Raw genomic sequence first — 16,427 nt, forward strand, 5'->3', positions numbered from 1 at the left:
ATCCTTGACCTATTTTTTAATGTTTTTTTTTTTTAAATTGGGAAACACGCTCAGAGAAGTATAAAGATACAAGTTCCTTAAATCACACCACCCAAAAACATTTGTGTGTTTTCTCCTACCTTCTGTGCGTATCTTAAAAACAAAAACAGGGACACCTGGGTGGCTCTTTCGGTCAGGTCAGCATCCCAGGGTCATGGGATCGAGCCACGAATCTGGCTCTGGGCTGACAGTGCAGAGCCTGCTTGGAACTCTCTCTCTGTCTCCCCAGCCTGGCTCTCTCTGCCCCTCCTCTGTTCACTCTCATGCTCGCTCTCTCTCTCTCTCTCTCTCAAAAATAAATAGAGGCACCTGCATGGCTCAGTCAGTTAAGCATCCGACCTCAGCTCAGGTCATGATCTCACAGTCCGTGAGTTTGAGCCCCACGTCGGGCTCTGTGCCGACAGCTCGGAGCCTGGAGCCTGCTTCCGATTCTGTGTCTCCCTCTCTGTCTGCCCCTCCCCTGCTCGTGCTCTCTCTCTCTCTCTCCCAAAAATAAATACATAAACACTTTAAATAAATACATAAAACTTAGTAATGACAGTGAAAACTGGAGAGGGGCGTACGGACACTCTCTGCACTTACGGCTCTTTTTTGTGCGTGTGAACCTAAAACCCTCTGAACAGTCAAATTTATTAATCAGAATGAAAAAAGAGGGCGGAGGCCACAGGGCCTGCGCCCAAAGCCGCCAGGTGGAGGGTGAACTCTGGTGGATGGAGGCAAGGAACAGGCAGGGGGCTAGAGGCGGGACCGGTGACAGCAGGTGACGAAGGGGCTCGGGTGCCCATGCTGAGGGCCGCTGTCAGCAGTGACGTCGGGGCCTGGCAAGGGCTGTGCCACAGCCCGACGGGCATCCTCCTAGTGTCCTTGAATCCAAAAGATGCGTGACTTTGAATGCTTCTTGCTCACGACCTGCAGAGGAGCTCTGCCCACGGCCTTAGGGACCTGGTGTCCCATGGGGACGGGAGGAGCAAAGATAACGGCCCCTCCTGGTAGACCAGAAAGCTGTGCTCCAGAAAGGCTTCCTGGGGAACAGAATTCTGAGCAGGGAGAACACCCAGGTCACCTTCCGTGGGTCTGGGTCTTTCTCCGGGCCAGACTACTCGTTCTGGCTATACAGAGTTGGGGGCAAGGGCACAATCTGGAAATGACACAAGCAGAGACCCTAAGCCACACAAAATCAGGTAACACTCGAAAGGGAGCGGAGAGGAACCTCTACAGGAACAGCCACCTGACTCTTCTGTGGCAAGGACTCCGAGGTGATGGAAATCACAGTAACAGCCGACACGCTCCAAGCACTGTGGACCAGCATCACAGAACCTGTCCCCAAGTCCCGGGCGATGAAGGTGGCTGGAGAAGCCGTTCAGGGAAGGTCCTGGACTGATACGTCACTCCCCGAGAGTGCGTTCACTTAACAATTTTACTTTAAAGTGGTTATGCTCGCATCCGTCTTATCGATCTTAGATGACAAGTTCCTGGGTCCAAGGCCTCTCTGCAAAACCCCTTTGTGACTGATGTGCCTTCCAGAATGCCACCTTCAATAAAGTCCCAAATGCTTTGCTTTTGTTGATGGAAAAGATAGCAATGCCAACCTGGCAGCTGGCACAAGGAACACAGACAGGGAGGGAGTAAGGCCAAAAGCCAGAATGAGCATCAGCTTGGGCAGGCGGGCACGCGCACACACACACACACACACACACACACACACACACACACGAGTAATGCCTTAAAAAGGTATAAAGTAAAAAATGCCACTGCTGGTTTTCAGCTATCTGACTGAGGCGGGATTATAAGCAGAACTCTGTGCTGCCCTGAGCCCGACCAGGTCGGGCCAGATTTGTGCAAAATAGCCTATTGTGTAATTCGAAAGGAGAGAACAACTTGGCCTCCCCTCAAACCACACACACGCTCATAACACGGAGCTCTGTCCGCAGAAGGTCCCTTGCTGGGCACCCCCACGCCGCGGCGTGTGGCCTGCAGGGTAAGGGAAACGGCCAGCAGGAGAGGGGTTTTGAGGTGGCTGGAGAGTGGGGAGTGGGCGGGGCAGGAGTTTAGCTCACAATCTGTTTGGAACTGGCCCTGCCACCGGGTTGCGGCCAGTGGGCAGTGGCAGGCCTCCAGCAACCACATGAGTTCCAGAACCACCCCCCACCTCGGGGAGCACCTGTCCTGACCCCCAGAGCACCTGTTCCGCCCCCGCCCAGGAGCACCTGCCCCGACCCCCCCGGGAGCGCCTACCCTGACCCCTGGGAGCACCTATCCCACCCCCCAGGAGCACCTGCCCTGTCCCCTGGGAGCACTTGCCCTGACCCCTGGGAGCACCCAACCCACACCCCAGGAGCACCTACCCCGACCCCCGGGAGCACCTATCCCACCCCCCAGGAGCACCTACCCTGTCCCCTGGGAGCACTTGCCCTGACCCCTGGGAGCACCCAACCCACACCCCAGGAGCACCTACCCCAACCCCCGGGAGCACCTATCCCACCCCCCAGGAGCACCTGCCCTGTCCCCTGGGAGCACTTGCCTTGACCCCTGGGAGCACCTAACCCACACCCCAGGAGCACCTACCCCGACCCCCGGGAGCACCTATCCCACCCCCCAGGAGCACCTGCCCTGTCCCCTGGCAGCACTTGCCCTGACCCCTGGGAGCACCCAACCCACACCCCAGGAGCACCTACCCCAACCCCCGGGAGCACCTATCCCACTCCCCAGGAGCACCTACCCTGTCCCCTGGGAGCACCTCCCCTGACCCCTGGGAGCACCTAACCCACACCCCAGGAGCACCTACCCCGACCCCCGGGAGCACTTGCCCTGTCCCCCCGGGAGCACCTGTCCCGACCTCCTGGAAGCACCTACCCCGACCCCCGGGAGCACCTGCCCTGTCCCCCCGGGAGCACCTGTCCCGACCTCCTGGGAGCACCTGCCCTGCCCGCCTGGCCCTGGGCGGCTGAGGCTTCTGTAGCTCAGTGCTGGCGTGCGGCTCTCCTCTAGTGTTTACAGGGCAAAGTGGAGACATCCATTACCCAAAACTCGTCCCCCATGAGTCAGTGACTGATACCTGAGGCAAAATGCTCCCGGACACAAACAGAGGCAAAGTCACCAAAAAGCCAGAAACGAGCAAAATGCAGGTTAAGAAATGACGCCCTTTAGAGAAGACACCATCACCCCTCCTGCTTCCCTCAGAAAGCACTTCCATCCCAGGCGCTTGGTTCCCCACGGCCTTTGTAACAAATCACCGCACGCGTAGCGGCTTAAAGCAACACGGATACGTTAGCTCCCGGTTCTGGAGGCCAGGTGCGACCCTGGGCTCTCTGGCTCAATCAAGGCGCAGACAGGGCTGCGCTCCTTCCGGAGCCGACAGAGGCTCCGTCTCCCGACCTTTTCCAGCCCCTGGAACCCACCCGCGCCCCTTGGATGGTGGCCCTTCCTCCGCCTCCGAAGCCGGCCGTGGCCGTTCAAGTCTTCCCCGTGTCGCATGGCTCTGAAACTGACTCTGCCCCCTTCTTCCGCTTTCAACGACCCTGGTCCCACTGGATAATCCGGGACAATCTCCCCATCGCAAGGGCAGCTGATGAGCAAAGTTAACTGCACACAACCCGACACAGTCAGAGGTTCCCAGGATTCGGACGTGGACATCTTGGGGGACCATCCTGCTGCTGACCGTACCACCACGAGGACACGGCGAAGGGCTGGCTTCCAGCTCACCCACTGACTCAAATCCCCACGCGGAACGACCAGCTGTTAGGCGATATGAGGAGGACCCAGGCCGAGCAGCGGGGGGGGGAAGGCCTGGGCCCCCGTGTCCCCAGGGGAGAAAGTCGCACACTCACAGACCAGCGCCTGCCCTTGGCAGCTTCCTCCGCCCAGGGCCCTGCTTTCCTGTCCTGGCATAAAAGGCTCCATCAGTCGCCAAACGGAAAAACAAATAGGAGCAAAGGTGCGAAGGTCTCTTCCGGAACCTTCCTAGGAAGACCAAAGAAACGGGGCAGCCTGGAGCCACCAGAAGAGGCCCGAGCGGGACTCCTCCCGCTCACTGCTCTGTGCTGCCTGTCGCTCGCCACCCCGGGTCAGCTGCTGGGATACAGCTGTCAGCAGGACAAATGCTCGGGGAGCTGGCAGTTCCCGCAGACGTGAGGCTCACAGCCCGGACCCATCGTGACAGCCGCTCATCGCGGCAGGGGGAGGCAGGCGGGGGGGGGGGGGGCGGTCACTAGAAACTTATGGGGGACATGTCATGGGATGAAGCCCACAGGTGATTCATTACTCCCTTGGACTTGTCACTGTCAGACTGCTCAGGAGCCAAACGCCCTGAGCCCCGGTCACCTGCCATGTGGCCAGCAGAAACAGGTTCCTCCGCTTTGCCCTCAATAAACACGAGCCAGACACACGACAACGAGGATCGTTCCCTCCCCCACCCCCCACAGCATCTGCTGCTAACACACCTCAAATGAGGCCCCACCTGCCTCTCGCTTCCCAGAACCAGGTGCCTGCACCACCGTCTTTTGGGGAAGCCCCAGCTTTGCAGTCCAAAGGGCGACGGCGTCAGTCCTGCAGGTAGATGGGCTCCGGAACCCGGTCCTTGGGGCACACGGTTTTGGGGGAAGATGGGTCGTCTTCCAGTCTCGTCGTCCAGACAAGACTCCTGCGGGCCGATGGGGCGCCCGGGTGGCTCAGTCGGTTGGGCGTCCGACTTCGGCTCAGGTCATGATCTCACAGTTGGTGGGTTCAAGCCCCATGTCAGGCCCTGCGCTGACAGCCCAAAGCCTGGAGCCTACTTCGGATTCTGTATCTCTCTCTCTCTTTGCTCCCCCCCCCCACTCTCTCAAAAATAAACACACAAACAAAGAAAAAGACTCCTGCGGGCTGACATAGCCCCTCCTCTCTGTCGACTTCCCTCCAAGTTATGGGATTGTTGTAGAGACAAATGTATTCGCCGCATATAGGCCACATTCAGGATTCCCACGGAAAAGACCGTGACCCCAAGATAGGCTGGCCGTGGGCAAGACCTCTGCGTACAAGACCATCAACTTGTATCTCAAGGGAAGGAACCCAGTTTAGGGCAGAAGCCCCAGTGCTGGAGGCTCGGACGCACGGCCATACGGGAAAGGACTGGACAAGACGGTCACAGAAACGAGGCGAGGGGGGAGGTGGTGGTCAGCTTAGCTGTGACTTTCCTCCTTTGGCTCTCCAGCTGTCACTTCGATTATCACCGACTCCCTGGAAAACCCCATGGCTTCTGCCTCTCGAGAGAGAGACCATCTGCTTGACAACAAATACCAAAACACAATTTTCCCCCCAAAAGGCTGAGGAAGTAGGGCCTGGGGGGGGGGGGCGGGTGGAACTGACCTTAAGGATGAACCAGGATTGAGGAACAAGGAAGGCCTGAACCCCAAATGCAAGGAAAGGTGCAAATCCAGCCCGGAAGGCAACACCCGGCCCAACAGTGGGTTAGTGCACCTGACCTCTACATTCCGGTAAACCGGAATGCACAGAGGTTCTCTGTCCGTGGCAAAGGAAAAGCTAATACCCCACAAGACAAAAAGCAAATCGGGGGGGCGGGGGGGGGGGCTGTATGGACAACATCCCTGAAAAGGAGCAATTGACCTTGCTTGGGGAAAGCATTCTAGTTACAGAAACTGAAAAGCGAAAGAGTGTAAAATGACACCTGTTAGGGATGCCCTTTGCCCCAATTTCAGAAAGCCAGCGCGTGTCATGACCAGTTTATCAGACTATTGAGTTCAGGGTCACTCGGTGTGGAACACCGGCACAGAAACCAAAGCGTGCAAGCCAGCACGGACACAGGCTCGGGGCGCGCCCCGCTTACGGCAGTTTCTGCAGTGGCCGGTCCAGAAAGACCACGGGGACGACTGTGCCACACTGCAGTCAGGTGGGTCCCTACGGGTGGCTCGTCACCTACGTCAACTTCAAACACCTGGACAGACTCGCCGCCCAAGGCTCCGCGAGAGAAGGGAGAGCCATTCTGCCCGCACGTCGGCTTTGAGTTCTTTCCATTCCGCTCCATACGACTGGAGCTGGCCACCGCGGGGACGTCGCGCTTAGTCTACAAGTGGCCTGACCCTGGTCCTCTTTGAGGACGTTCAGAAGACAGAGTAAAAGGCATGCTTCAGATCAGGTATCACCAGACAGCTCATCAAAGTGGGTTTATTAGACACGTAAGAGCCAGTGCCAAGGGACCCAAAACAACCACACTACAGGGGAAGGACAGAGATTTCCTGGACCGTTTCCCTGAGACCCGTGCTTTCCTTTCTGTACATTGTCAGGTCAACGTTCTTCCGTATCGTGCATACACTACAATGACGTACAATACAACGTACATCAATAAACCCCACCCGGCCTCTGCTGCTTCTAGCTGGTTTCACAGTCAAGCTGTGAGCCCATCCTCCCCACACCGTGACACCGAATGAAACTAAGTGGCTACTCTTACAAGAGAGGATTCAGGCCTGGGAAAAACTCCGGGTCCCTCAGCTGTGTGTCGGGGGAGGCGGACACGGTAAAACCTCTACTTGAGGTTTGTGTTGCCAGACAACCCGGCCGCCCCGGTCCCTGGAACAGCCTGCAGGGACCCAGCGCCCTGCCGAGTCACAAAGATAAGAGTGGAAATATACCTAAATGATGAGTTCCGCTCCTGCACGGAGCAGCTCCCCGCCTGGGGGACCGCACACACAACGAATGAAAACACAAAATCAAAATGTTTTTACCAATTTGCTGAATGTGAAAAATCCAAATGATGGTCATTAATAAAATTAAAAAAAAAATAGTAACAGGCACTTGGCACCCAGGCACCCCAGGCACTAAGTGCTTTAGATGATCGCTGCGGCAGGCTTTTGAGGAAGCCAGTGTTATCTGCATGGTACAGATGGGGAAGTTAAGGAACTACGTCAGTGCTCGGTACCAGGGTCGTATTTGAACCCAGCAGTCAGCTTCGGAGGCCACGTTTTCAACCACTGCCCACTCCACAGGTCGTTTCCACAAACCCGATGGCCGTCTTCTCAAATGCCGGTACACGAGCCCTGGGGGGCTCCTTCCGGATGAAGGTGGACTGATATTAGCAGCCGGTGGTGACATGGGATCAGTCCCCACTCCACTGCATGTTTATGAATCACTAGGCAGAGTGAACCACGTTGTCCGCAAAAAGAGGGGTCAGGAAGAGGGCGTGCATGTGACCGGCAGGGGACAGTTCCAAGGTGGGAGGCAGTGTTGTGCATAATCGTTTCTGGGGCTGGAGCGCCCCGGGCCGGAGGCCTCCAGTTCTGCCGGCCCTAGGTGCATGAACTTGGGGGAATTTATTCTCTGAGGCTCAGGGTCCCCATCTGTAAAATGGGGGCAACCTCAGTCCTGACTTTATGGGTTTGTTTTTAGGGTTACGTGACGTCATGCATAATAATCAGAAATTATGTACACGGCAACCATCAACGCTGGAGCGTTGTTAAGAACTTTCTGTAGCCATATTCTGAGCCGCTGCTCACCATAAACACTCCACAAACCAACAAGTGCCACAGAAAACATAATGACCTCATTTAGCGTACAACTTGCCTCCCAGTACCAACAATGGGCAGCTGTTCTTGAACCCCTCAGTTACTACTACAAGGCAATCCCTACTTTGCAAGTTTTCATGGTTCTTAAAAGCATTCAATAGTCACTAATCAGTTAATGTTAATATTCCTAATGAGGAATTTCTTTTTTTTTTTTAATGTTTATTTATTCTTGAGAGAGAGAGAGAGACAGAGCGCAAGCAGGGGAGGGTCAGAGAGAGGGAGACACGGAATCCAAAGCAGGCTCCAGGCTCCAAGCTGTCAGCCCAGAGCCTGACGCGGGGCTCGAACTCACAAACCGCGAGATCATGACCTGAGCCACCCAGCGCCCCTCTAACGAGGAATTTCTTTTTTTTTAATCTTTTTTTTTTTTTTAATGTTTATTTATTTTTGAGAGAGACAGAGACAGAATGAGAGTGGGTTGGGGCAGAGAGAGAGGGAGACACAGAATCCGAAGCAGGCTCCAGGCTCCGAGCTGTCAGCACAGAGCCTGACGCGGGCCTCGAACTCACGAGCGGCGAGATCATGACCTGAGCCGAAGTTGGAGGCCCCACCGACTGAGCCCCCCAGGCACCCCAGCACATGGCCACTTTTGAGAACGATTTCTCACTTCCCCGATACAAGAACTGGGGCCTTCAGGCGGTAAAGAAGTGTCCACAAGACCAGTGCAGGGGGTAGGGGGGGATGGGGGGGTAGCAGCCTCGCTTCCCTTCTCAGCCTCTCTCTCTCCCCCCCTCATGTGAACTTGGGGCGGCAGCAGAGCAAACTTCACAGTGGGGAAAGAGAACATATTATGTCTTTTCTATCTCCGAATAGAACCTGAACTAGACTGTGGCCAACGTATAACACCAAATTCCGAGTGTGGGAACAACGGAATTTCAAGATTCACTGGCTTCTGGCTCCTTAGGGTATATTTAGCAACCCTAAATTGACTATTTTTTTTTCTTTCTCTTTTTTAAGTAAAGAACGAGGGGGAAAGCGCCCAGGCCTAAAGGAAGTGAGTTTCCTGACATGCGGTGCTCACAGCCAGACCACCCGACCCTAAGGCCCAGCAATGCTGAGAGCGCGCGCGCTGTTGGGCTGGAAAGCACACTTCGGGGGGCTGTGTGTGCAAACGGCGGCCCCCTACAAGTTCTCGTTCGCGTGCTCCGACGATCCAGCCAGACAAAGACCGCAAGTTCCCCGGTCCGCCGGCTCCAGACAGGCGGGGACGGAGTCTCCCCGAATTAGGTCCACTCCCAGCCCCGGGCGCCGGCGCCCGCCGCGGAGGGGGTCCCCAAGGGGCCCCCGCGTGGTCCCGGGGTGCCTCCACGCCGCCCCGCTTCTGCCCGGGCCCCGCTCCTCTTGGGGCTGCGGCCGGACCCCGGCCCCTCCCGGGCCCCGCCGCTGCAGGCCCAGCGCCCCGCGCGCGCTCCCACCCCGTCCCCGCCAAGGGGGCGCCGCCCGGTCCCCCGCGGGCCCCTTGCGCCCCGCCCCCGCGGCCCCCGCCCGGGCCCGATACCCACCCGGGTCCCGCAACGCGGGCCGGAGTCGCACCGGCTCCCGGAGCCGCCGCCGCCGCCGCCGCCGCCGCCGCCGCCGCCGCCAGTGAGGCGCGGCGGGGCGGGGACGCGCGGCGAGGCCCGGCCCCCGGCCCGCCCCCGGCCCAATCCCGCCCGCCCCGGCCCCTAACCCGGCCCCCGGCCCAACCGAGACCGCAACACGGACCCCAACCCGGCCTCGGGCCTAACCCGGCCCCGGATCCAGAAGGGACCTCAAACCGAACCTGGACCCAAGCCCGGCCCAACCCGGCCCGACTCAGACCCCAACCCGGACCCCACCTGCCCGCTCCCCCACCCCGACCCCGGCCCAACCGGGATCCCAGCCCAGCCCCGGGCCCAACCCGGCTCCCGGCCGATCCCCCAACCCCCACCCCGCAACCCCTTGGTCCGACCCGGCCCTTCCCCCGTCGCCTTTCGCCCTCGAGACTCAAGTCCCCTGCGCCAGGCCTCCCCAATTCCGGTCCCGGGGACTCTGCCCCCGACAGCAGCTCCGAGTCCCCCACGCGGAGTGAAGGCAGGACCCCTGGGACGCTCCACGTGCGCGCTCGCCCTCTCCGTTTACAGTTTTCCTATTTTGGGGTAGGAAGGGATCATCACCCACCAAAGTGCCACCGAGCCTCCGTCCTCCGCCGAGGAGTCTTTGCGGCACCTCCGCGGAGGGGACGCCGACCCCCCCCCCCAGTTATGGGGATGGATGGGTGGACACTAGGCTGGGGTTCCCGGCCCCCCCCCACGGAGAAGCCTGCTCCTGAGCCCCTCGAGCCCCCACCTCCGCCTGCCACTTTCGGGGCGCTTGGCGGTCGCCGGTGCCCGGGGCAGCGGAGTTGCCTGGCTGGACGCTCGTAGACACAGCGGTCGCTTTACAGAACCCGAGCCGGACGGGACAGAGCTCGGACTCAGAGACGGACAAACCATGTGTGTGTGAGTGTGTGTGTGCACGTATTTCGGTGCTGTGCGCCTCTAGCGCGCTTCGGTGGCACAAAGGCCGCGCCGCCGCGCAGCCAGCGCCAGCCCCGCGCGTGGTCCCCGCCCGCCGGATGTTGACGGCGTCGCCTAGCAACGGGAGATGGCGGAGCCGGGTGGCCCGGCCGGCGGGTAAGCGGGGCGAGGGTCGCGGGTCTCGCAGCGCCCCCACGCCTCCCCCTTGGCGTAGCCTCCGGGGCATCCCTTCCCCTCACGCCCCCTTCCCCGCACCTGCGCCCCTCCCATCTCCGCTCCGTTGGGGTTTCCCGCCTCCCCCCAACCCCGCCACCCCCAAGCCTCCGCGCCCCTTCCCGTCTCCAGTCCCTTTGTCAGCGTCCCCCCTCGCTCCGGCCGCTCAGCTCCCTGAACCCCAGTACTTGCTAGCCCCGCAGTAACCATGGCAACACTGTGCTTGGCTGTGCCTGCTGAGAGGCCTGGGAGTGGGGGTCTCTGTGGGCCTGGGCCGCCCCGCCCCTCCGTCCTGGAAGGGCGGACCCCTCCCCCTCGCCAGGCCGGGGGTGGGGGGGCGGGGGGGGGCGGGGGGGCGGGGGGAGGGGGTGCGGGAGGGGAAGGGTCAGGGTCCCTGTGGCCTGGAAGCCCCTGGGTGACCGTCCTCCGCACACAGGTAGACAGTAGCCACATAAAGAACCTGCCACCAGCCTCTGTGCTCTCGAGCTTTATTTAAAAGGACAGAAACTATTTTAAAGAACTTGACCTTTTACTTTTGATGCTTCTGTAGTGTTTCATTAAAAAAAAAAGTCGATCTATATGTACTGATATGGAAAGAATTCCAAGTTACAGAAAATGAAAAGACTAAATGGCAAACAGTATGTAGAGTGTGAGCTCTAAGTGTGTGTGTGTGTGTGTGTGTGTGTGTGTGTGTGTGCGCGCGCGCACGCGCGATTAAATGCATAGAAAAGTATTTGAAAGAATATACCCTTAAATCTCTTCTATTACTAGTGGTTCTCTTGAGAAGGGGAGGGAGAGTCACAGAGGATTTTCACTGTGTCACACACTTCTGGGTTAGTCTGACTTTTTTTAAAAAATAAGCTTGTATTTTTCATTAGAAGACATAATTTTAAGAATGTAAATGATAGGGCACCTGGGTGGCTCCGTGAGTTGAGCATCTGACTTCAGCTCGGATCCCGTGGTTTCGTGGGTTCCAGCCCCACATCAGGCTCACTGCTGTCGGTGCAGAGCCTGCTGAAGTTCAGATCCTCTGTCCCCCTCTCTCTGCCCCTCTCCCTTTGTGCTCTCCCCCCAAATAAATATTAAAAAAAAAAAGAATGTAAGTCATGACATTCTTGTACTATGGAAATCATGGAGAAACTAACCAAGGGTCTCTGAATTTGTCCCTTCTGTGCAACATTCTTTTATTTTGTATTTCTTTTCCCCAGTTTTGTCCCAGACACACACACACACACACACACACACACACACACACATATATATGTGTGACTTTTCAGGGTGACTTTTTTTTTTACAGAAAAAAAGGTGACTTTTCTGTTGTAATCTACTTACGCTGTTCCTTTGATGTTTCTGTAATTATTTTTCATTCATTCGTACAGCGACTCTTTTGTGGCACTCCCTCCCTCCATGTAACAGGTATGATCTAGTGCTGGGGTTGGTGACAAACATAACAAAGTCATGGCCAACAGCCTAGAGGGAAGGCAGATAATGAACAAGTAAATAAGAATATATACAGACACTGGGAGGTCATAAATGCTAAGAAAAAGAACGCTGTTATTGGAAACTTAGACTGTATATCTGCACCCAGGTCTGAGCCAGAAGGCGAATCAACTGCTGAAGGAGAGAAGGACCAGAATAATGAAGGCGGGGACCAGAGTGTTGAAGGCGACAGGGTAAGGTTCCCTGTGGGGTGGGCTGTGTGTGCTGGGCTTGTAGTCACGGAATTAAAGAGTTAAGAGCTGTTCAAGAAGACCGTACAGTGATCTTGTACCTTGCACTAGAACAGACTCAATCCCATCGCAGAGAAACTCATTTTCCTTCCTTCCCATTCTTGAGGGTTGGTGGCTAGTCAGGATGTCCCCCACCCCCGTCTCCTACTCAGATCACCCTGAGGTTTTTGGAATTCGGTTTCTATAGCAAAGGACACAAAAATCACAAACACTGGAGGGAACAGATAAAGCGTGGAGTGTATTCTCTCAGTGACACTCAGACGTGTACAGATGCGATTTTCCCGTCCGCATCATTACACAATGAAGAGTAAAACTTCACAGGGTGCCTTATACTGTGTTTCCTGGTTTTTTTCCCCCTGCCACGCATCTATAGATCCCACCAACAGAGAGGAGCAGTGACCAGAACGATGACGAGGCTGTCGATGCCGCAAAGCTTTCTGAAGACGATGAGAAAGTCACAACTGAAGGAGAAACCAAGATTGAGGGAGAAGTCGAAAGTGTTGAAGAAGTGGAGACAGAAGAGGAATTTGAATCTGAAGGAGAGTTCGAATCCGATATGGAAGGCACATCACCCGAAGGGAAAGTCAGTTCTACGGATCTGGCTTCTTTATACAAAAGTCCTGCGGAGATGCCCAGAGAGGAAGCGGGCCCCACATACCTGTACGAACATGTGGGCGGGGAAGCTGTTCCCGAAGACAGAGGAGCCCCCGGTCCGTCAGAATCCGGAGAACCAAGGGACATCTCCGCACAGCCATCCCTGCAAGGCTTGGGCTTATCCGAGCAAATAGGCCGGGATGCTTCCGGACCCCGGACTAGCACGTCGGTGAGTGGCCCTGAGGTCTGTTTTATGAAAGTGTTTTATTGCCTCTGTGGTCTGTCACCCTGGGTGAAGAACTCGGGGCACGTTATAAAAACACATCGCAATTCCTGTTAGAAATTTCTTAGCAAACTGAGGTCTTAGGACCCGCTGTTGAATGCCAAGAGTTTCTGGACCTTTCTTTGGTGTTCGCCAACCCTAGGTTGGGAACATTTCACGTAAGGGCATCCAGGATTCTGGTCTCCAGAACGGCACTGTCCAGTGAAACTTTTCATGATGATAGAAATGCTCCTTATCTGTGCTGTCCAACATGGTTGCCATCAGTCACATGTGGCTTCAGAGATGGAGGGACTGAGTTTTTAATTAGGATTCTAATTAAATTGATATAACCACCTGTTGCTAGTGGCTGCCATATTGGACAGGGCAATTCTAGATCGTAATGATTATAATGACAATAGTTACTGTCTTTTAATTGTCTCTTCTTCTCTTTATTTCTTTTTATTTTTTTAATATGAAATTTATTGTCAAATTGGTTTCCATACAACACCCAGTGCTCATCCCAACAGGTGCCCTCCTCAATGCCCATCGTCCACTTTCCCCTCCCTCCTACCTCCCATCAACCCTCAGTTTGTTCTCAGTTTTTAAGAGTCTCTTATGCTTTGGCTCTCTCCCACTCTAACCTCTTTTTTTTTTCCTTCCCCTCCCCCATGGGTTCCTGTTAAGTTTCTCAGGATCCACATAAGAGTGAAACCATATGGTATCTGTCTTTCTCTGTATGGCTTATTTCACTTAGCATCACACTCTCCAGTTCTATCCACGTTGCTACAAAAGGCCATATTTCATTCTTTCTCATTGTCACGTAGTATTCCATTGTGTATATAAACCACAATTTCTTTATCCATTCATCAGTTGATGGACATTTAGGCTCTTTCCATACTTTGGCTATTGTTGAAAGTGCTGCTATAAACATTGGGGTACAAGTGCCCCTACGCACCAGCACTCCTGTATCCCTTGGGTAAATTCCTAGCAGTGCTATTGGCGGGTCATAGGGTAGATCTATTTTTAATTTTTTGAGGAACCTCCACACTGTTTTCCAAAGTGGCTGCACCAGTCTGCATTCCCACCAACAGTGCAAGAGGGTTCCCATTTCTCCACATCCTCTCCAGCATCTATAGTCTCCTGACTTGTTAATGATTATCTTTGAGAGAGAGAGAAAGAGAGGGAGAGAGAGAGCACAAGGAGGGAAGGGCAGTGGAAGAGGGAGAGACCGAATCTGAAGCAGGCTCCAGGCTCTGAGCTGTCAGCACAGGGCCTGACGCAGGGCTCGAACCCACAAACCGTGAGATCATGACCTGAGCCAAAGTCGGCCCCTTAACCGACTGAACCACTCAGGCGCCCCTCTTTTTTAAATTTTTGAACAAGCATGGGATTATAGAAAAATTGAATCATGGGGGCATCTGGGTGGCTCAGTCAGTTAGGCGTCCGACTCTTGATCTCAGCTCAAGTCTTGACCTCAGAGTCAGGAGTTCAAGCCCCATGTCGGGCTCCACACTAGGCGTTGAGCTGCTTAAAAAACAAAAGAAAGACAGAAAAAAGGAAAATTGAAGTATTATTAGAAGAACTTTTTATTTTTTTAACCTCGGAGAGTAAGTTGACGATCTGATGCCCCATTGCCTCCAAGTGCTTCTGTGCGTGCCTCCCACGAACAACCAAAATATAACTATCAAAATCAGGAAATTTCATCACATTACCAGATAATCCTCAGGCCTCATTCACCAAGTGTCCAAATGATGTCTTTTATAACAGAAGCGCGTTTCAAATCACATGTGGCTTTTAGCTGTCCCTTCTGTCAGGACTTAATCTTTCCTTGACTTTAATGGCCTTGACACTTTTAAAGATCACCAGCCAGCCACTTTTAAAATGTCCCTCAGTTTGGATATTCCTGGTTTTCCTCTTGATGCAATCTGGGTTATGATCCAATGGAAAGGGTTCACAGATGGATTCTGTGTCCTCCTTGTGTCCTAACAGGTGGCACACAGTCATAGTTTGTCCCATTACCAATGATGTTGGCATGGATCCCTTGATGAAAAAGTGCCATTCTTCTCCACTGCGAAGTTACCGTTTACCCCTTTGCATGTAAGAAAAATTGGGTGTGGGGGCGCCTGGGTGGCTCAGTTGGTTAAGTGTCCAACTCTTAGTTTCGGCTCGGGTCATGATCTCACGGCTAATGAGTTCAAGCCCCACGTTGGGCTTCAAACTGACAGTGTGGAGCCTGCTTGGGGTTCTCTCTCTCCCTCTCTCTCTGTCCCTCCCCTGCTCACTCTCTCTGTCTCTCAAAATAAATTAATTAAATAAAAAGAAAAGAAGAGAAAAATTGTGTGGGAAGGCGCTCTTTTTGTTTAAGATAGGAAAGTGAGTTTTTCAAATGAAGAAAAAAAATCACATTACCACCATATTTCTAGGAGTTCATATTTCTCTCAGCAGTGTGTACAGGTCCATCTTTTATCAGATTTATCCCTCACTATTTTGGATTTTTTGATGGTATTTTAAATGTCTTCCAATTGTTTGTTGCTATATTGTATATAGAAACACAACTGATTTTTGTATATTGATCTTATATCCAGCAACATTGCTAAACACCCTGCTAGTGAGGGGCAGAGAGAGAGGGGGAGAGAGAGAATCCCAAGCAGGCTCTGCTCTGCCAGCACAGAGACAGACCGATGCGGGGCTCCGACCCACAAACCGTGAGATCATGACCTGAGCCAAAAGTGAGAGTTTGTCACTTAACCGACTGAGCCACCCAGGCGCCCCCAACACCCTTGTTAGTTCTAGTAGCTTTTTTGTTTTTGTAGAATCCATACAATGCTTCATAAGGATGATCATGTTGTTTGTGAATAAAAGCAGTTTAATTTCTTCCTTTCAAATCTAGATGCCCTTCATTTCTTTTTCTTGCCTTCTTACACTGGCCAGAACTTCCAGTACAACACTAAATAGAAATTGTCCCCAATTTGGCCTATGAGAGCCCCTTTAAGTTGGTCTTTGTGTCCTTCTGACGTACCCACATCATGCTTTTTTTTAACTGCTGTCATCCTTGGAGAACTTTCTCATTCTCTGGCACAGAACTGCCTGGCCCTAGAATCAGACATTTCTCCAGAAGCCTGGTTTCTTTTCATGGAAAACAGAATTTAGAAGTCAAGATTCAGGTGCCAGGTAATCTCATTGACTGGGATGTCACTGTCCCCAGGATCTCTCAGTATCATACACACCACACATGCACACGCCACACACACACACACACACACACACACACACACACACACCAACCTCACACCAACCTTTCTCTAACACCACTCACCCCCGAGTGGGTTCCTCTTGATGTCCTCCCTTTCCATATTCCCATGTCCTTTTTCCAACAATGGGAAGCCGAGCCTCCATTCTCCTTGATGTAGTTATTAATTTGATCAGCCCCCCAGGTGTAACCCTCACTGCATTTCTCCACCCTCCAGTGGACCCTTCTCACCCCACCTGAACTGCGACACCCCACAACTGGGACGCCCCAGTCACCCTCGTCACTGTGGGGCCAACCCCACCCAGGCAG

At 54.4% G+C, this 16,427-nt stretch overlaps 1 protein-coding gene across 1 annotated transcript in view; it reads left to right on the forward strand.

Annotated features, from left to right (window-relative positions):
* Positions 1-10,196: 10,196 nt before the first annotated feature.
* CCDC40 (coiled-coil domain containing 40) overlaps positions 10,197-16,427 on the forward strand; it is a 42,671-nt gene continuing 36,440 nt past the window's right edge. Inside the window, exons 1-3 of the mRNA XM_047093909.1 lie at positions 10,197-10,225; positions 11,871-11,955; positions 12,386-12,835. Of these exons, the coding sequence (XP_046949865.1) occupies positions 10,197-10,225; positions 11,871-11,955; positions 12,386-12,835 (564 nt within the window). The remainder of the gene's footprint in view (positions 10,226-11,870; positions 11,956-12,385; positions 12,836-16,427) is intronic.

This window comes from Lynx rufus, unplaced genomic scaffold (genome assembly GCF_022079265.1).
Source record: "Lynx rufus isolate CCGP_SWC_20201006 ecotype Redwood Valley unplaced genomic scaffold, mLynRuf1.p SCAF_37, whole genome shotgun sequence".
In the NCBI taxonomy this organism is placed as follows: Eukaryota; Metazoa; Chordata; class Mammalia; order Carnivora; family Felidae; genus Lynx; species Lynx rufus.